Source organism: Pleurodeles waltl, chromosome 2_2, assembly GCF_031143425.1.
Source record: "Pleurodeles waltl isolate 20211129_DDA chromosome 2_2, aPleWal1.hap1.20221129, whole genome shotgun sequence".
NCBI lineage: Eukaryota > Metazoa > Chordata > Amphibia > Caudata > Salamandridae > Pleurodeles > Pleurodeles waltl.
In genome coordinates, this window is record NC_090439.1 from 717,000,820 (window position 1) to 717,021,844 (window position 21,025).

At 44.8% G+C, this 21,025-nt stretch overlaps 1 protein-coding gene across 1 annotated transcript in view; it reads right to left on the reverse strand.

The window, feature by feature from the left end:
• Positions 1–21,025, reverse strand: part of COPS5 (COP9 signalosome subunit 5) — a 157,693-nt gene that overhangs the window by 23,157 nt on the left and 113,511 nt on the right. Inside the window, exon 7 of the mRNA XM_069220292.1 lies at positions 10,887–11,035. Within this exon, the coding sequence (XP_069076393.1) occupies positions 10,887–11,035 (149 nt within the window). The remainder of the gene's footprint in view (positions 1–10,886; positions 11,036–21,025) is intronic.

A 21,025-nucleotide genomic window follows, 5' to 3' on the forward strand; every position in this document is an offset into this window, starting at 1 on the left:
TATGTGGGTCTGACTTGTGAGTTGGAAGGCTCTGTGGTTTGGGCCCGAAACCCCCCTCTAAAGTGCGGCTTCCTAAAAGTGCCTCTGCTCTGTGGGGAGTAGAGTGCGCCCATGGCTTTGGCCTTGTCTGTGTCTTTTTTCAGTTTTTCTATCGCCGTATCCACCTCCGGCCCAAACAATTGTTGTTCGTGGAAAGGCATATTCAGCACAGCCTGCTGGATTTCTGCCTTAAATCCGGAGGTTTGTAACCATGCGTGTCTACGAATGGTTACTGCCGTGTTCACTGTCCTCGCCGCCGTGTCTGCTGAGTCCATAGCCGACCTTATTTGGTTGTTCGAGATAGCTTGGACCTCCTCAACAACCTGTTGGGCACGTTTGTGGAACTCTTTGGGAAGGTGCTGAATGAGATGTTGCATTTCATCCCAATGTGCCCTGTCGTATCGTGCCAACAGAGCTTGAGAATTGGCAATTCGCCATTGATTGGCTGTCTGTGCTGCCACCCTCTTGCCTGCTGCATCAAATTTCCGACTTTCTTTGTCGGGCGGTGGTGTGTCTCCAGAAGTTTGTGAGTTTGCCCTTTTCCGGGCTGCTCCTACTACCACCGAATCAGGAGTTAACTGTTGTGTGATATATACAGGGTCGCTAGGGGGAGGTTTATATTTCTTCTCCACCCTAGGCATGATGGCTCTGCCTTTGACTGGGTCCTGAAACACTTGTTTGGCGTGTTTTAACATGCCTGGCAGCATTGGCAAGCTTTGGTATTGGCTGTGCGTAGATGACAGGGTGTTGAACAAAAAATCGTCCTCTATGGGCTCTGCATGCAATGCTACATTATGAAATGTAGCTGTCCTTGAAACCACCTGCATGTATGCGGTACTGTCCTCAGGTGGTGACGGCCTTGCCGGGTAGCAATCAGGACTATTGTCTGAGACCGATGCATCATACAAATCCCATGCATCCGGGTCATCTTGGCTCATCCCTGTGTGTGTTTGTGACTGCATCATTGGGGGTGTTGCTACCGGGGACAGATGTGGCGACTGTTGGCGATTGCTTTGGCGAGAACCGTGGTGGTGTCTTTTCTTTAGCCACTTTTGCTTTTGGCTGCATTTCCGCCTCTTGGAATGTGAGCTTGCGCTTCATCTTTATTGGAGGAAGAGTTCTGATTCTCCCCGTGTCTTTTTGTATATGTAGCCTCCTCTGGGTATGGTCTGGCTCTCCCATGCCCAGTTCTTGTTCAAATCAGTGACCTTGTAATTGTTTTGAAAGGCCTTGTTCCTCTGTATAGGAGCCTTGTTTTGGCTCCGAGGCCGCATGTTTCGGCACCAAAATCTTTTCGATAGTCTTTTTTTGCTACGAGGAAACCTTTTTGACTTTCGGGGTGCCGAACTCTCAGTGCCGAGTCTGGTTGGAGCCGGTATCTCGACCGGAGTCGGATGTCTTCGGCTGCTGGGAGGCCTTTTTCGGTGCCAATGTTTGGTCACTGTGTTTTCGGGTTAAGCCATGGCCTGTTGGCAGTGGCGTCCCCTTGGCCTTCATTATTTTGGTGTGAGTTTTTACCGGGGCTGGTTTACTCACGGTTTGTTGAGTCTTCAGCTGCTCGCTCTCGGACTCGTCTGAGTCCGAATCTCGAATGGAGAATCTCTCCTCTTCTTAGACGTCGGTGTGCCCGGCCGGTGTTGACGCCATCTGGAGTCTTCGAGCTCTTCGATCTCTCAGTGTTTTCTTGGATCGAAATGCCCGACAGGCCTCGCAAGTATCCTCTTTGTGTTCGGGGGACAAACACAGATTACAGACCAAGTGTTGGTCTGTATAAGGATACTTTGCGTGGCAGTTGGGGCAGAAGCGGAAGGGGGTCCGGTCCATGAGGTTTGAAGATGGATGCGGTCCGGCCAACCAGGCCCCGCTGAGGAGTGGAAGCCCCGAAGGGCCGCCGGAGCTCTTCTTTCTTCGGTGCCAATGTGCTAGCACTAACCTGGTACCGAGCCCAACACTAGATGGCAGGATAATGCACAGCATGTGTATCTGCAGCTACACATGCCATCGAACATATATATATATATATATGGAAAATGTCACTTACCCAGTGTACATCTGTTCGTGGCATTAGTCGCAGCAGATTCACATGCTGTGCACATCCCGCCATCTGGTGTTGGGCTCGGAGTGTTACAAGTTGTTTATTTTCAAAGAAGTCTTTTCGAGTCACGAGACCGAGGGACTCCTCCCATTTCGACTCCATTGCGCATGGGCGTCGACTCCATCTTAGATTGTTTTCCCCGCAGAGGGTTAGGTAGGAGTTGTGTATGCTAGTAATAGTGCCCATGCAATGGAGTGAATGCGTATGTACATAATGAAGTTTCAAGTAATCTATTTACAAATGTACAAATGTTTAAGATCTACTTCTAAACGGCTACAGGCTCCCGGGGAGGCGGGTGGGCGCATGTGAATCTGCAGCGACTAATGCCACGAACAGATGTACACTGGGTAAGTGACATTTTCCGTTCGATGGCATGTGTAGCTGCAGATACACATGCTGTGCATAGACTAATAAGCAGTTATCTCCCCAAAAGCGGTGGTTCAGCCTGTAGGAGTTGAAGTAGTTTGAAATAATGTTCTTAGTACAGCTTGACCTACTGTTGCTTGTTGTGCAGTTAACACATCTACACAGTAGTGCTTGGTAAATGTATGAGGCTTAGACCATGTTGCTGCCTTACATATTTCGTTCATTGGAATATTTCCTAGAAAGGCCATGGTAGCACCTTTCTTTCTGGTTGAGTGTGCCTTTGGTGTAATAGGCAGTTCTCTTTTAGCTTTAAGATAGCATGTTTGAATGCACTTAACTATCCATCTAGCAATGCCTTGTTTTGAAATTGGATTTCCTGTATGAGGTTTTTGAAAGGCGATAAATAGTTGTTTTGTCTTTCGAATTAGTTTTGTTCTGTCAATGTAGTACATTAGTGCTCTTTTGATGTCTAATGTATGTAGTGCTCTCTCAGCTACAGAATCTGGCTGTGGGAAGAACACTGGTAATTCTACCGTTTGATTCAAGTGGAACGGTGAGATTACTTTTGGTAAAAATTTAGGATTGGTCCGTAGAACAACTTTATTTTTCTGTATTTGAATAAATGGTTCTTGAATGGTGAATGCTTGAATTTCACTCACTCTTCTTAGAGATGTGATGGCAATTAAAAATGCAACTTTCCACGTTAAGTATTGCATTTCACAAGAGTGCATGGGCTCAAAAGGTGGACCCATGAGTCGTGTTAAGACAATGTTGAGGCTCCTTGAAGGAACCGGTGGTGTTCTTGGCGGTATAATTCTCTTTAGGCCTTCCATAAACGCTTTTATGACTGGTATCCTAAATAATGAAGTTGAGTGCGTAATTTGCAGGTAAGCTGAAATTGCCGTAAGATGTATTTTAATGGAAGAGAAAGCTAGTTTAGATTTCTGCAAATGTAGTAAGTATCCTACTATCTCTTTTGCAGATGCGTGTAAAGGTTGAATTTGATTATTATGGCAGTAATAAACAAATCTTTTCCACTTATTTGCATAACAGTGTCTAGTGGTAGGTTTTCTAGCTTGTTTTATGACCTCCATACATTCCTGTGTGAGGTCTAAGTGCCCGAATTCTAGGATTTCAGGAGCCAAATTGCTAGATTCAGCGATGCTGTATTTGGATGTCTGATCTGTTGTTTGTGTTGTGTTAAAAGATCTGGTCTGTTTGGCAGTTTGATATGAGGTATTACTGAAAGGTCTAGTAGTGTTGTGTACCAAGGTTGCCTTGCCCATGTTGGTGCTATTAGTATGAGTTTGAGTTTGTTTTGACTCAACTTGTTTACTAGATATGGAAGAAGTGGGAGAGGGGGAAAAGCGTACGCAAATATCCCTGACCAGTTCATCCATAGTGCATTGCCCTGAGACTGATGTTGTGGGTACCTGGATGCGAAGTTTTGGCATTTTGAGTTTTCTTTTGTTGCGAATAGATCTATTTGTGGCGTTCCCCACATTCTGAAGTAAGTGTTCAGTATTTGGGGGTGAATTTCCCATTTGTGGATCTGTTGGTGATCCCGAGAGAGATTGTCTGCTAACTGATTCTGAATCCCTGCAATAAATTGTGCTATTAGGCGAATGTGGTTGTGAATCGCCCAATGCCATATTTTTTGTGTTAGGAGACACAACTGTGTCGAGTGTGTTCCTCCCTGTTTGTTTAGGTAATACATTGTTGTCTATTTTGACAAGAGTGTATTTGTGGGTTATTATGGGTTGAAATGCTTTCAGAGCTAGAAATACCGCTAACAGTTTTAAGTGGTTTATATGAAACTGTTTTTGCTGAATGTCCCATTGTCCTTGGATGCTGTGCTGAATGAGGTGTGCTCCCCACCCTGTCATGGATGCATCTGTCGTTATTACGTATTGTGGCACTGGGTCTTGAAAAGGCCGCCCTTGGTTTAAATTTATACTGTTCCACCATTGAAGCGAGATGTATGTTTGGCGGTCTATCAACACCAGATCTAGAAGTTGACCCTGTGCCTGTGACCACTGTGATGCTAGGCACTGTTGTAAGGGCCGCATGTGCAACCTTGCGTTTGGGACAATGGCTATGCATGAGGACATCATGCCTAGGAGTTTCATTACTAATTTGACCTGTATCTTTTGATTTGGATACATGGCTTGTATGACATTTTGGAATGTTTGGACTCTTTGTGGACTTGGAGTGGCAATTACTTTTACTGTGTTGATTGTTGCTCCTAGGTATTGCTGTGTTTGACACGGCAGAAGGTGTGACTTTGAGTAATTGATTGAGAAACCTAGTTTGTGTAGGGTTTCTATGACGTAATTTGTGTGTTGTGAACACTGTTTTTGCGTGTTGGTTTTGATTAACCAATCGTCTAGGTACGGGAACACATGTATTTGCTGCCTTCTGATATGTGCAGCTACTACTGCTAGACATTTTGTAAAAACTCTTGGTGCAGTTGTTATTCCGAATGGCAACACTTTGAATTGGTAATGTATCCATTGGAATACAAACCTTAGGTACTTCCTGTGTGAAGGATGTATTGGTATATGGAAATATGCATCCTTTAGATCCAGTGTTGTCATGTAGTCTTGTTGTTTGAGCAGTGGGATTACTTCTTGTAATGTAACCATGTGAAAATGGTCTGATTTGATGTATGTATTTAATATTCTGAGATCTAGTATAGGTCTTAGTGTTTTGTCTTTTTTGGGTATCAGAAAGTACAGTGAGTAAATTCCTGTGTTTAGTTCTGGTTTTGGTACTAATTCTATTGCTTCTTTTTGGAGCAATGCTTGAACTTCTAATCCTAGAAGATTTTTATGTTGTTTCGACATACTGTGTGTTTTCGGTGGGACTGTTGGAGGGAATTCGCGAAATTCTATGCAATAACCATGCTGGATAATTGTTAGTACCCAAGTATCTGTTGTTATCTCCTCCCAATGTTTGTAAAATTGGCTTAATCTTCCCCCCACAGGTGTTATGTGATGGGGATGTGTGACTTGTGAGTCACTGCTTATTTTGAGGACTTTTGGGGCTTTGGAATTTTCCTCTACTTCTTTGGAATTGTCCCCCTCTATATTGCCCCCGAAAACTTCCCCGCTGATATTGGCTTTGGTAAGTGGGCCTTGTTTGTGATGTTGTGGTTTCTGTAGGTTGTCCTCGAAACCCTCCCCTAAAAGGTGTTTTGCGAAAGGTGCCTCTGCTCTGCGGGGAGTAGAGTGCGCCCATGGCTTTTGCCGTATCAGTGTCTTTTTTGAGTTTCTCAATAGCAGTGTCGACTTCCGGCCCAAACAACTGCTGTTCATTAAATGGCATATTTAGCACGGCTTGTTGAATTTCCGGCTTGAAACCTGCAGAGGGTGCAGAGCCATGCGTGCCTTCTTATTGTTATTGCAGTATTTACTGTCCTTGCAGCCGTATCTGCTGCATCCATTGAAGACCGTATCTGATTATTAGAGATACTTTGTCCTTCTTCCACCACTTGTTGTGCTCTTTTTTGGAACTCCTTGGGTAAGTGTTCTATCAAATGTTGCATCTCATCCCAGTGAGCATTGTCATATCTTGCCAAAAGCGCTTGTGAATTGGCAATGCGCCATTGGTTTGCTGCTTGTGCTGCAACCCTTTTGCCCGCAGCATCAAATTTGCGACTCTCTTTGTCTGGAGGTGGTGCGTCTCCCGAGGTATGAGAGTTTGCTCTCTTACGAGCTGCCCCGACAACTACTGAGTCTGGAGTTAACTGCGTTGTAATATAAACAGGATCTGTTGGCGGTGGCTTGTACTTTTTCTCCACCCTTGGAGTTATGGCTCGGCCTTTAACAGGATCCTGAAAGATTTGTTTTGAATGTTTTAGCATTCCTGGGAGCATAGGTAGTCTTTGGTACTGGCTATGAGTGGAGGTTAGCGTGTTAAACAAGAAGTCATCCTCAATTGGTTCTGAATGCAAGGTGACGTTATGGAAAGCAGCTGCCCTTGCGATCACCTGTGTGTAAGATGTACTGTCCTCAGGAGGGGACGGCCTGGTAGGGTACGAGTCTGGGCTGTTGTCCGATACTGGAGCATCGTAAAGGTCCCATGCATCGGGATCATCTTGACTCATGGCAGTATGAGTCGGTGAGTGCATCAGTGGAGGAGTTGCTACTGGTGATGTGTGCACTGATGGTGGTGGAGAAGGTGGTGGAGTTGTTTTCTTTGCCACCTTTGCCTGTGGCTCCTTGTCCTTTTCGTGAAAGGCAAGTTTTCTTTTTGTTTTAATTGGAGGAAGAGTGGTTATCTTCCCTGTGTCTTGATGAATGTGGAGCCTCCTTTGGGTATAGTCTGGCTCTACAGCTTGAAGTTCCTCTCCAAATCTATGTTTTTTCATTTGTGAGGCTAATCCTTGTTCCTCTGTATAGGAACCTGTTCTCGGCTCAGAGACTGGATGTTTCGGAACCGAAACTTTTTCGGAGGTCTTTTTAGGCTAAAAAGAAACCTTTGTAATTTTCGGCGTGGTGGTGTCTCGGTGCCGAATTTGTTCGGTGCCGCTGTCACAGTGCCGAGATTTCTCAGAGCCGATGTCTCGGGTCCGAGATTGCTGTGTGGCGGTATCTCGACCGGAGTCGGATAACTGACACCAGCGTGCCCTTTTTCGGTGCCTTGGCTCGGTCACCGCTTTTTTGGGTTAAGCCATGGCCTGTTGGCGGTGGCGTCCCCTGGGCTTTAGCGCTTTTCTCGTGAGTTTTTGTTTTCGACGTCTTACTCACGGTTTTCGGCGTTTCCTCGGGATCGATCTCCTCAGAGTCCGACTCCTGGGTGGAGAATGTTTCTTCCTCCTCCTCGAAACACTCTTGTCCTGTCGGCGCCGACGCCATTTGCAGTCTTCTTGCTCTTCGGTCCCCGAGTGTCTTCCTGGACCGAAACGCTCGACAGGCCTCACAAGTATCCTCCTTGTGTTCTGGTGACAAACACAAGTTACAGACCAGATGTTGATCTGTATATGGATACTTGTTATGGCATTCTGGACAGAAGCGGAATGGGGTCCGTTCCATCAGCCTTGAAGAGACACGTGGCCGGGCCGACCAGGCCCCGACGGGGATGGAAGAAAACCCCGAAGGGCCACCGGAGCTCTTCTTAATTCGGTGTCGATCTGTTGTAACTAACCCGATACCGAACGCAAACAATACTGACGATTTTTCCGAGATTCTAACTAACTTTCCGAGCCGAAACACGGAGCGAAAAGGAACACGTCCGAACCCGATGGCGGAAAAAAAACAATCTAAGATGGAGTCAACGCCCATGCGCAATGGAGTCGAAATGGGAGGAGTCCCTCGGTCTCGTGACTCGAAAAGACTTCTTCGAAAAAAAACAACTTGTAACACTCCGAGCCCAACACCAGATGGCGGGATGTGCACAGCATGTGTATCTGCAGCTACACATGCCATCGAACATATATATATATTAAAAACATGAATTGTTAGTTTTCTAAATTGGTCTCAGATTTATTCTTTGAGTGTGCGTGTCATTTATTGACTGTCAGTACAACAAATGCTTAGCACTACCCTCTGATAAGCCTAACTGCTCGCCCACACTTTCACAAAATAAGGCATTAGTCCTATCTACTTTTCCACTGCAATAGCAATTGGGGATTCACTGGACTCTCTGCACAGGGTACTTCATTTTAGTGCACTATATAGAGAGCCAGCTTCCTACATTGCCCTATACAAATATATGCTAGAATAATAATGTCTTATTGCCTAATTTGGCTAACCTGTTCCTAAAGTGTTGGGCATTTTTACAATACCCTTTTCAAATCCACACATTAGGGAAATAAAGCAGACCAGGGAACATGTTTGGCTTACAATATGTCTGGGTCACCCATTCTTGTTCTTGTAATAACATAGCTGTAGCAAAAGGATGACATACTAATGCATTGCGGTCTGGCAAGTTAGGCGAATGGTCGAAGCAGGAGGAACTTTGCTTTCATAGTCTGAATCTAGGTTGGTTGGAATATACAACTAGAGGCAATATTGTAGATCAAGAGGTGAAAGCCCGGAAAAGGAGAAAAGGTGGAGAAGTGGATATTTCTGAGGCATAAACGTCCAACACCACCTGGTGGAGATAAGACTGAAAAAGTCCAAAACAAAGTCCTAACTATAGGATACTAGCCTAAGATTACCTGAGATAAAAGACATACAAGAATATGTAGAAGAGTTCACTTGTTGGAGAACATTTACCCATGGATGAGAGAGGCAGAAAGAAAACAGTAGGTACTGTATGAGACAATGCTGACAGTGCTATGTGAGCCCTCACAGGTGATGGAACCTATTAAAAAGATTTGACCACCAAAAATTATTTTGAGAAGCTACCCACTCATGTGTTCTCAAACTGTTTAGACAAAGAAGCTTTAAGAGAAGAGTAAAGAACAATCCAAACCTAAACATAGGAGTTTCGGTGTGGCATCAACCACAAGAAGAGGGCGATATGCTCCCCCAAAGCAAACCTGCACAGGAACTACTAGGACAGGTAAAGGGAAGTTCGATCCCTCCACAATGAAAACCGTTAACATTCAGCCATATTGGCGACTATTTTAAGTTTTTAGTATTTTAAATATAATTCTGTATTCTAATGGGGTGCAGTTAATTTAAACTCTGTTAATCTCTGTTGTATAGCTGGACGTGTAATTTCTCAGGCCATAGGCTCAAGACAGCTTGCCACACTACAGAGGCATAGACGGTAAAGTCATGTGTCATTCCTGAATGAGCACAACAAGTGAGGACTGCACTTCTTGTGGTAAAATTCTAACAGGAAAGACAGAGATTAGGAAGAGATGCATGTTTATACTGAAAAGATATTGACAGAATCCAATTCTTGGTACATGCCTACTTATGCACAGCAGATATGAATATGAGTTAGAAAAAAAGAGAACAACTCTAAAAAGGAAGTAATTACTGAAAAAGTTTAAAATGCAAACACTGCTATACCTTGCCAGTGCAAAAGGGGGAGACTTGCCAACTTGTACAAGCCTAAAATAATCCTACCTTCAATTAAAGACGTTTGTAACAGGCTAAGGTGTATAAAATACAAATGAAGCGAGGCAAGGTAAAGAGTAACCCAGCTAGTCAGTTACTCATTTGCGACATTGTTGCACCTTCTTAGTTTCCAAATTGAATGATGTGAAGGCTGGAGAAACTGAAATTTGTTACCTAAATGTGCATTCTCCTTGTCTACCTAATACTAATGTGCATACCAGGTAGCTTTATCATGTTACAGATTTAAAAAAATCTAAACAGAAAAATAAACGGGCCGCCACATGCACTGGGCCTGGTCAACAGTGAAAAATGGAGATGTGTTTCATCAAGGAGTTCTGTGCAACATATACAAGAGCAAAGCTCCACCTGTCTGGGATGTTTTTCACTGGGGTTTTGGGTAACATCATAGTTATTTACTTTTACTTACCTAAAATATTATGTTATATATGCCCCCCAAATCATCTGCCCCTGCTTCAATTGATATACAGGGAGGTGGAGTAATGGGGAGCCATACATTACATGGCCTTTCCTACCAACCCAAACCCTAAAAAATAAAAATAAAAATCTAGCGTCTGCCATCTACCCCCCATCACTAAGGGCCTCCCCACCTCCCTCTCCTCCAGAAGCAGTGCTCCCTGTTTTCCATTGAGGTTGGTCAGAGCAGCCCAGAAATCCTTTATGACATAGTACCAATGGGTGGCATCTTTTAAGTGTTACTATGTCATAGTAGTGAATTAACAGTTTTAGAACCTGGAAGTCACGGTGGGGTCTCTCAGTGACAGCCATATATAACACAGAATTATAGATGGGGAACTGCAAGTTAGGAGATGCTTTTCAACATGTGGTTCTGAATGACATCAAAAGACAAGAGCGAAGCTTGAGTGGTTTGTGATGTCACTCAGAACACCAAGTTGAAAAACATCCTGGTAATTGTTATCCAATCATCTGCCCCACTTATAACTGTTAGGCTGAGGCAAAGGAGTAATTGGGAGCCACACATTTTATGGCCTCCACTCCCCAATGTGACAAAATACCTCACCTGCCACCTTTAACCAATCCCCGCCACTCTTAACCAATCCCCACTACCTTTGCTGCCTTCCTTCTCCCTCCTGCAGCTGTGCTTTCTGTTTCCATTTAAAATAGACCAGCAGTGGCTGCACTGACAGGCACTCAGAGAGCACTGTCAGCATGGTCTGGAAAGTCTTTAGGACTTAGCAACAGTGGGTAACATTTTATTAACCTTTTCAACATCATAGCAGTGAATTACAGGATTTAGAATCCAGGTGTCCAAGCTTATGGCTCTACATGAGTGTCCATGGCTCTCTATGAGAACCATGCATAACAACAAAATGAACAAATAGATCTCTTACCTGTCTCTTGTGGCTTTGGCTAATTTGTCTTCAGATTTTCGGTCATGCGTCTCTAACCCCAACATAAAACTTCCACGGCCGAGCTGTGCTTCAGACTGTTCAAGCTTTTCAGACAAATCGAAAACCTGTCCTGTTGTGTAATCTGCATTCTTTGGAGACAGACAAAATATATATAACATAACTGCAGCACAGATCATGTGGTCTGCATAAACAACAGTAGTCATCACTATAAGCTCAATTCACCACAAATCCTAAGACAATATTGTGCCTGTTTAGGCCTGTCGAGCAATGTTTCAGACCCAGGATATAGAGTATCACTGGACAATAAAAACTACAAGATGTTTGATGGCAGTTTGCAACTGGGTGTCGCCTTTTCATTCAAAGAATATAGCTGCCTCATGCACCAGTTTCCCGCTTTCAAACTGTGTGCTTCAATCCCACCTCTGTCATGGGAATACCTGCTTCTTCATTGCATGGGGTCATACTCTTGTGCTTACATTACACTGGGGCTAGGGCTGAAAAACGTCTATGTATATTGACTACTAAATCCCCCAACTTTATGACTTCACAGGTGGTCAGCAAAATTAATAATGTTACAAACAAGCATTGGCAAAAAATAGTTTTTTAGTTGCAGCACATCTTATTACTGCTGACGTCAGTTTCTTTTCACAACTTTCAAAGCCAGAAGCACAGAGCCATGAAGAACACTGACCACTGGTGCATCAAAACTAGGGCCCAGAAAGGGAGTCCCTGACCCGAGAAATAAGTTCGCAGAGCGGGGAGGATAGGTGGGTTGTAAGGAATCTGCAAGTAGATACTGTCTTTACCAAATAAGGCATTACCGAAGGTAACTAACTTGTCCATCTGATAATCTAGTAGCAGATTCCTTACCTTACAATACATAGCCGAGCAATACAATCCCCATGTTGTCACCTGACAGATGTCAAGGACTAGAACTTTGCGTTTTAACACAGTGGTGCAGCTTTAGCTCTGGTAAAATGAGCAAGCAAACCCTCAGGGCATTGCTTCTTTGTCACTGCGTAGCACTTTTTAATGCAGAGAAGGATCCATCTGGAGATGGTTCTATTCTGCACTGCCCAACCTTTCTTCACACCCACATAACCAACAAAGAGTTGATCATCCACTGGGAACTCTTTGGTAAGATCACGGTAGAATGCCAACGCTCTTTTTTGGGTCCATGCTGTGGAGTCTCTCCTCTTCCTTTGAAGGAACCTTTAAGAGGGCCCATAGCAGAGCCCTGCTGGGCCAGAGAAAGTATAAACAGTAGGATCTCAGAAAGAGCGTCAGAAGGGGGGCTCAACAGACTTGTCTGTGGACCATGCCACATATTTCTTCCAACGACAGACATGTACCGTTTTGGTGGAGGGATGCCTGGCTGCCAAGATAACATTACAGACTTTGGGTGGAAGGTCAAAAGCTGTCAATTGCCGCCAGTCAATCTCCATGCAAAAAGGAGAAAACTGAACAGGTTCTGGTGGAGAAGCCTCCCCTGCTGCGACAGAACATCCTCCTGGAGGGGTAGTCTGATTGGAGGATCAATGGCCATGCTTAATAGCTCGGGATACCAGAGTCTTTGTGCTCAGTCTGGAGCCACAGGGATTACTTGGGCCCTGCCATTCTTGAGAACTCTGGGCAGAAGTGGTATGGGTGTGCAGGAAGCCGGAGATCCACTCATCACTGATTAAGTGTTGCCTTGGAAACTCCAACGCACAATGCTGCGGACATTGTGCATTCTCTGCAGAGGCGAACAGATCTAACCAAGTCTCTCCCCACTGGTGTAAGAGACCTTGCGCCACCTATGGATGCACACGCCATTCGTGATCGACTAAGCATTGTCGGCGAAGTTCATCTGCTCTGACGTTCAGAGACCCCACCAGATGTTGAACTATCAGGGATATGCCCTGATGTTCCAGCCACGTCCAGAGGCACTGAGCCTCTTGACAAAGGGCCCATGACCCTACTCCACCTCTCCCAAGTAGCCGCCCCATCCGAGGAGTGACGTATCTGTCACTACTGTTTGATCTGGCTGAGGAAGGGAGAGGGATCTGCCTCTGGGCCAATCACAGTTCAAAAGCTACCACTGCAGATCTTGCAGTGCCCTTCGAGATCTGGACCATGTCGGAAAGCTCCCCCCTGATGCTGCGCCCATGGAACTTCAGGTCCTACTGCAGAGCCTGCATATGCCATCTGGTATGTGTCAACAGGATGCAGGAGGCCATGAGGCAGCCTCAGAGTCTCTCTCTCTGAAATCCAGGATAAAGGCTGAAACATCTGTATCATAGCCTGAATATCCTGGACTCGCGGCTCGGGAGGATAAACCTGAAACTGCACTGTGTCCACAACAGCTCTGATGAAAGGGAGCGTTGCAGAGGGAGTCAGGTGTGACTTCAGCACGTTTCCAGTGAACCCCAGTGAATGAAGGAGGTCCACCATAGTCTGGAGGTAAGAGACAACAGCCTGGGGCGAGCCTGCCTTTAACAGCCTGTCGTCAAGTTAGGTTAAGACTGAAAACCCTGATCTGCGCAGATGAGCTCTGACCACCACCATCACCATGGTGAACACCCGAGGGGTGATGGTAGGGCCAAAAAGAAGCACAGTGAACTGAAAGTGCTCATGGCCTACAGTAAACCGCCAGTAACGTCTGTTGGCAGGCAGGATGGGGATATGGAAATTCGTGGCCTGCAAGTCCAATAATGCCATTCAGTCTCCTGGTACCAGGTCAGATAGAACCTAAGCCAGAGTGACCATTTTGAACTTCTTCTTGAGAAAGAGACAGAGGGACCGAAGGTCTAGGATAGGGCAAAGGCCCTTACACTTTTTGGGCACCAGAAAGTAGTGGGAATAACAATTACAACCTACTTCTGGCACAGGGATCCTCTCTATGGCTCCCTTGGCCAAGAGAGACGCAACTTTCTCTTGGAGAAGTGCCAAATGATCCTCCATCATCCTATCATAGGATGGTGGCATGGATGGAAGAGGGAGTCTCGAAGGGGAGGGAGTAGTCTCTTCTATCTGCAAAACCCACCTGTCTGACGTGATGGACTCCAAGCGGAGCAGATGATGGTGAATCCTGCCTCTGGCTGGTCCCTGGTGGAGAATAGTGAAACCAGGAAGGTTTGGAGTCTTTTTTGGGGAGGAGGAGGGGGGAGAGATTCAGGTTGGAGATGCGGACTGGCAGACCACTGGATCCATGAGAATAGTGTACCCACATCCCCGACCACACAGAGTCTGAGCAGAGGGGAACGGATGTGGCTGGGCACCCCTTCTGTAGCCACAAATGGGGTGAAAAGAAAACTGAGGAAGACAAGGGGCTGCCACAAGGACCTTGCTGTAGCACGAGAATCCTTGTAGCGCTCGAGCACCAAGTCTGATTTCTCTCAGAAGAGATGAATGCTATCAAAGGGTATGTCCATAAGATTAGCTTGGATATCCCCCAAAAAGCCAGACGTCCTCAACCAGGCATGGCGTCTCAAGGCTACTGTCGAAGCAATCGCTCTGCCCAGTGAGTCGGCTGTGTCCAGTTCACATCGGATCATAAACTTGGCTGCATCTCTCCCATCAGCAACTGCTTGAGAAGGTACAGCCTCAACCTCCTCTGGGACCTTTGGCACCACTTGTGCAATCATATCCCACAGCGTACGGGAATAACAGCCCAAAAGGAATGTGGTGTTCACGGACAGCAATGCCAGGCTGGTGGCTTCCTAAGTGTGTCCAGCCTCTTGGATTTCCTATCTGGGGGGTGCGGAAGGAAAAGAGCCCTGGGAAGTGGGGGCTAGGATAACTAAGCTCTTAAGGGTGGGCTGCTGCGGCAGGAAACCTGGTCACCTGGTCCAGGGCTATGGCAGCAGGCAATAGTCCTGTTCGCAGGAACCACTGTGCTGGGTTTGGACGAAGTATCGAGAAGGACATTGTAAGGGCTTCATTAAAGGGAAGCAGGAGTTCAGAGGAGGTTAGTCCTGAGTGCCACTGAAAGCAGCTTAAGGTCCAGGACTTCAACTGCTCTTCACACCACCACTGAGTATGAAGCTCCATCCTCTGTAGCCGTAGAAGGGGGAGACAGCATGTCAGTATCTGGGGAGGTATTCAGCCCACTGGCCTCACCCAGGCCCATACGCCAGTCCATGGGGTCCAGCAACCCCTCCCCTTCTTCACCATAACCTATACAATAGTATTAATGCTCAGGATCCAACATAGGGGGCAAGGCCTCTGCCAGAGTCTGTGTTGTACGACGCCCATCTGACTCAGTGACCGAGTTAGCAGTGATAATGTGGGTGGTGCTGGGGGCGTTGACGTCAGAACCTACACCGGGGGAAGGTTGAAGTGGTATGAACAGCGCGAGATTCAGATCCATGAGTGGATCCTTGGGTGCTCCTTAGGGCTGAGGCCGAAACTGCTGGCGCGGAACACGGAGGGGCCCCTTCTGACTCTGTGGAGCCTAAAGGTGCACCAGCGGAGTCGGACTGCCCAAAAATGAGGCACATGGTCTCATAAACCACTTTAAGTTGGGCAAAGGTCGCTCAGGCTCCTGAAAACTCAGGGAAACGCAAAGTTGGCCCAGACACAGGCTCCTCAGATGGAGGCTTCGACCAACTACGCTCCTGCGCCTTGTTGGGAGACTGACGAGGTAAAATAGAACGTTTCGCATTCTTTGATTTCTTCTTATGTCTCGACTTACCTGAACTTCCAGAGGACTTAGAAAGGGATGAAGAAGATGGGGGTCTCCCTGACCAATCCAGAGACCTTCCTCTCAATTGAGATCAGAACATATGCAGAGCTGAGCGCCGGGCCCCCATCAGCTTTAGGGACCACTACCTCAAAGTCTTTGGATTCATGACCCTCACTCGGAGCACAGCATCGGGTTGTTGTTGCGTCCAGACACCAAAGGCACTCAAGATACGGATCAGTCACAGACATCGCCTGATAGAAGGAGCCGCCGGGCTTGAACCTGATAAGCGAAAACATCCCCCGATGCACCAAGTGTAGAATATTCAAAAAAGCTTTGACCAAAGTTGAAAGAATACCAGTAAAAAAGTGACTGAGGGGTGGCTGGCATGGAAAGAAAAGAACTGACGTTAGCGCGCTGGGGTGGCGCCTATATAGGACCTGCGATGTGATATCCAGCGCGGACGCCACCGATAACGGACATGGAGCTGCACGACACCACCTAATGGCGCGCAGGGGTACTGCTTAAGAAAAATCTCTCGATCCAGACTGACACTTGGGTTAAATTCTAAAGTAAGGAATATGCAACTAGATGTCTATCACATACAGGAAGCATGGACATCATTTAGAGGTTGCTAGGGGTTGCAGTGAGACCCGACTTGGCCCTTGCAAACCCTGGCTCTGTGTTTGTGACCCCTGGCCTCAGAGGTGGCATAAGCAACAACAGAAGTGGCTCGTAAGCAATACCAGAAACACAGACATTCATTTCCTAGTCACAACCAGATTGAACTACAGGAACACCCTCTATATTGGGAACACCAAGGAACTCATCAGAAGTCTATAAACCACCTGAACTTGGCAGCCAGACTCAGTCAACATCCCACACAGAACTCACGACACACCTCAGAGAAGTGATTTCCAAAACTTTAGAACCATGATTCACTTTTTACAATGGCAAACTTTTGCAATCCACCTAGTTTTAATGGACATGAGACTGGCATTTTTTTTTATGTGACTAAAGCATTGTGTAATAGCACACTTATTCACAGACAGCACATTTTCCATTGATATGGCCACGAAATGTGCACAGCCATACAACTGTACAGATAAAACTATATTGCACACAAACAGTAATTTGTGGAACTCACTTTTCAGTGAATATTTATCATTTGTGCACCGAGTGTCTTGATTTGTTTAGATTCTAATAAAATCTTTATTCCCATCACATTTCAGAATTAAAAAAATAAACAGTGCTAAGTTTTTGCTTTCTTAACTGTTCAATGTGTACATTTCATTTTCAGATATTTACATTTAGCTGTGTGTTACAAAAAGATTGAGACATAATTGACTTTACTTTTCTTTGACTAAAGTAAGAAGAATTTGTAAACACCAATCCCCATGTGAAAAATAGCAACAGCCTGTCTGAAGACCTAGCCTGGCTTGTGACCTCGGTCTATGAAGTGCACATAAAGTGGCAAGATGATACAGAATTTAAAGGTATCTTTATTTATTGCTTGAACTTTCACAAACCACCAAAATCAGTTTGCAACCCACCAATGGGCAGCAACCCTCAGTTTGGAAAACACTGCCTCAGGAAGTTCCCAAAAAATACAAACATGCTCATTTCAAATTCCCATATCCCACACATGCACAGAACCAGATTAGGAAGATGGGTGTTCTATTGCGCCTCTCCAAAAGCATGGAACAATTTCCCACTCCCCATCGGAGTCTCTTCCTCTCCTCTAGAATTCCACAAGAAACTAAAGAACTGTTTTGTCATTTTTTTAATTACAGAACCTACATTAAGCAAGGCTAGGCACACACACACCTACTTAGTGCCATGTTATCCTCGTAGGTGATAGTAGGCTTGATAATCTATTTACTTCCCAGTGGAAACTTTAATGTCTTTTTTCACTGGAAATTACACTTAAAGTAGTGCAGATAATGTTTTATGGTGCTCTGATTCACTTTGTATCAAAGGGGCATGCCAGGAGTGTTATTTGGGCCTTCTGATGCTGCAGCCCAGGGGTTTGAAGTTAAGCTCAATCTAGTGAAAAAATGTCAGACAAGGCTATACACCAAAAAATAAAATAATAACACACACCTTTTTGAGACAGGAGTCTGATTTCTGCTAAATTGCAAGAGAGTGCTGCACTGCACAGCACACATCCAATGTGTAGTAGGTTTTAAAGTTTTTCTATCATTGTAATATGTACTGGAAGGTTAACCTTCAAGTACAAAATCGCGGCTAGACATCATGCACATACATTTACACCATGAGGCAATGGAATGTGTGCATGGTACCAGGCAGGGTGTTTGTGCACCAGCAATGGGGAGGAGAGGACCAAATCTTAGTTTTTATGGTTCGGCAAACCTCTGTTTCCCTAGCACAGTGCACCATTAGCAACTTTCATTGTTGTGCTGCACAGTGCTTTTTTTTATTTTTTTTTATTAAATGTGCCGATAAGGGTCAGTGAGTATGTGAGTGAAAATAAATGAGTGAGAGAAAGAACAACTGCAAAAAAGTGAGTTTATGGGGGTGGTAATTCAAGGGAGTGTAACTGAGTGAGAATGAATAAGTAAGTTGGTTAGTGTGAATGAGTGAACATAAATAAGCATGAGTGAGAATGTGGTGTTATGCTTGTGACTGTGCCCTTGACCCTCGCATACTGAAGGTAGTTCTTGCCTTAAATGGGCCTTAAATAGACAGCAATGGCAAAATTCTGGCACTGGCATACTGGAAGCAGTTCTTCACACCACACGTATCTATGACATATTGTTACCAAACAAGGGCACACTGGAGGTTATACTTGGCATATGGGGACAGCCAGGTGACAAACTTGGCACGGGCATACGGGATCCAATTCCTGGCATAGTGGCACCTGTGGAAAACCGTTGGCGCTGGCATACTTGAAGAAATTCTTGGCATGAAGGTACCCATGGCAAAATGCTGGCGCATGCACATGGAAGGTAGATTTTTGCACAAACAAAGACAACCATGGTATATAAGAGGGGGGCAATCCTGTCAAGATGTTGGTTCTGACATATTAGAGATCATTTTTGACATATGGGTCACCCGTAGTTTATGAACTGCTCTAATGGCATAACTTTGGCAGTAGCATATTGTATGTAATTGTTGGACTAAAGGGGCACACCCATGAAAATATGCTCAACATGGCATAATGGCGGTACCTTTTGAAATTTGGGGGACCCCGTAGCACATTTTGGAAAAAAACGAGTCAACTCCTGGAAAACATAAGGTTAAACTGACACGGCATACCATGAAAAACTTGAATATTTAATGAGTGTTTTTACATAGCATGTGGCTTTTTAGCAAATTTATGTGAAAATGGTGCTTTAAAATGCAATATCTGGTCCCATTTTATCAAAGTGTTCTTGGAGGGAGAAGCCCCCTCGCAAGGAAATCTGCCTAGAAGCTGTCAGACTCACCCTCTACAACTGAGGGCAAGTATTCGGGCCCACCACTTTCAGAAATCACCAACCGCCTCTCCAAGAACAGAAAGCATACAGTGTCTTTATGAGCACTGTTTACTTTCTGCAGTTTCCACCGGGACATGAATATTACACGTTAGGTTTTGTAAAAATTAATACATTTGGAAGTGCAAAGTTCCCTCTTCTGCTTAAATAAAAAAATTGACTAAAATACAAAAAAATTTAAACAACGATTCATTATTGTGAATACATTAAAAAAGGAAGTGTCTGAATAAAGACTTCATATCTGTGCTTCACACGTGATAGAGCCTTGCAAGTGATCTTAAATCAAAATGTATTAACAGTAAGGAATACTTTAGGCCAATAATATATTTCATATTCAATATATGGTTTACATCAATTACAATATATGGACATAACTACTACTGTTTTATGTAAACCTATTTTTTTCCTCTCCCTGTGATCTATCAATACCATTTCTTATTGCAGTATACAGTAAGGGAACTAGTGAATCATGATAGTCTGGGGTATGACAAAAAGTAGGGTCCCTGAACTACTGTTTGTTTTGTGGCACTATACCCTCTTCAGATTAACACATGAATTTTCCTGTAATACTAGAAGAAACAAGTATCGATCCCCTTGCATATCACATCAGAACCCAAATACAGGTGGTATCAAAAACAGACGTGTCTATTTTGTGTGATATTATATTAATGTACTTTGGGTCAGTCCAGGTGAAGGGAAGGCGTGCATGTTATCGGGTATACTGCCAATCCCTCAAATCAGCTTAGTCTTTTAACTGCATTGCCATTACTCACCTAATCTACCTGCACTGTAAAGCACAGTGAAGAACACTGACACAAATACACTATCTGGCAAATCAGGCTTATTTGTGTTAATAGTAAGATCAGTCTCAGGGCTAACATTGACTGTTTCTTTCTGTGCTCTTTTACCTTGTCTGTGCCCTTCTCAGGTGTTCGTTCTGACAAGGGCACTTTCAGATTTTAGACATGTCTCCTTCATTACCCATTACAATACCTATATTGCTCAAACAAAAGTATTTCAGGGCTTTGTTCGATGTCAAGTCTTTTCTGTAGCTAGTGGCAGTTGCAGTAGGCGGGACCAAGACTGGAAAAGCGTCAGGTTACAAAATACGTGGAAGTAAATAATGTGGCAACAATATTAAAAGTCACTTCTCTGAAACTGAATTATTGTTCAGTTGCAGTAAAGTTTCAAGTCCAAAGGAAGATGTAGAGCTCCTTTCAAATTCTATCAAATTTTAAGTCCCAGGCAGAAATATCTTCAAATCCCTTGAGTGTCATCTCTTGACATGGGTGAAATGCCATGCAGTCATTCCCAATACACAGGTGGCTTCGAATGCTGAGAGGTTTATGATGCCTCTGTAGTCACATAGTTGTCAAGAGTAGCATGCCTCGCGTCCACCTACTAGTGCCCTGCTCATTTGAGCCAGGAGCGAGTGGGGCACTAGTAGGTGGAATTCAGGTACCACGACCCCTCTTAATTTGGAGATGGCTAGTGGAGTGACTGCATATATTTGATTAGCACTGCATGTGTTGTATGTTCACCTAGTGTGACTATATGTTGACACTGGCGCAATTACATCATACACATCTTGATGAAAGCCCGGGTCCTTGTAAGGCCCTAGATAGGGACTGAAACATCTTCAGCTTAAGTGATGGTCTTAGGACAAAACAATCCTAGTGGGTTCTCTCCATGTGTTTTTAGTCTATGCCCACATTGACTGTGAATAAAGGAACACCTTGTGTCAAAGTGAGGTATTTTATCTTTAGAGTTCCGGTAGGATATTCTTAAGCGCTCCCTCCAATAACGTTGCGCCCACCCTGGCTTTTAGGGGCTGGGGAGGACCCGATGATGAAGCATGCTACTTGAGTGTGTGACGGTCACATATAAATAAAGTAATCCTTTTCTTTATTAAATAAAACTCTGATCGGTTTACCTAGAGAAGGAGTTAGAGAACTTTT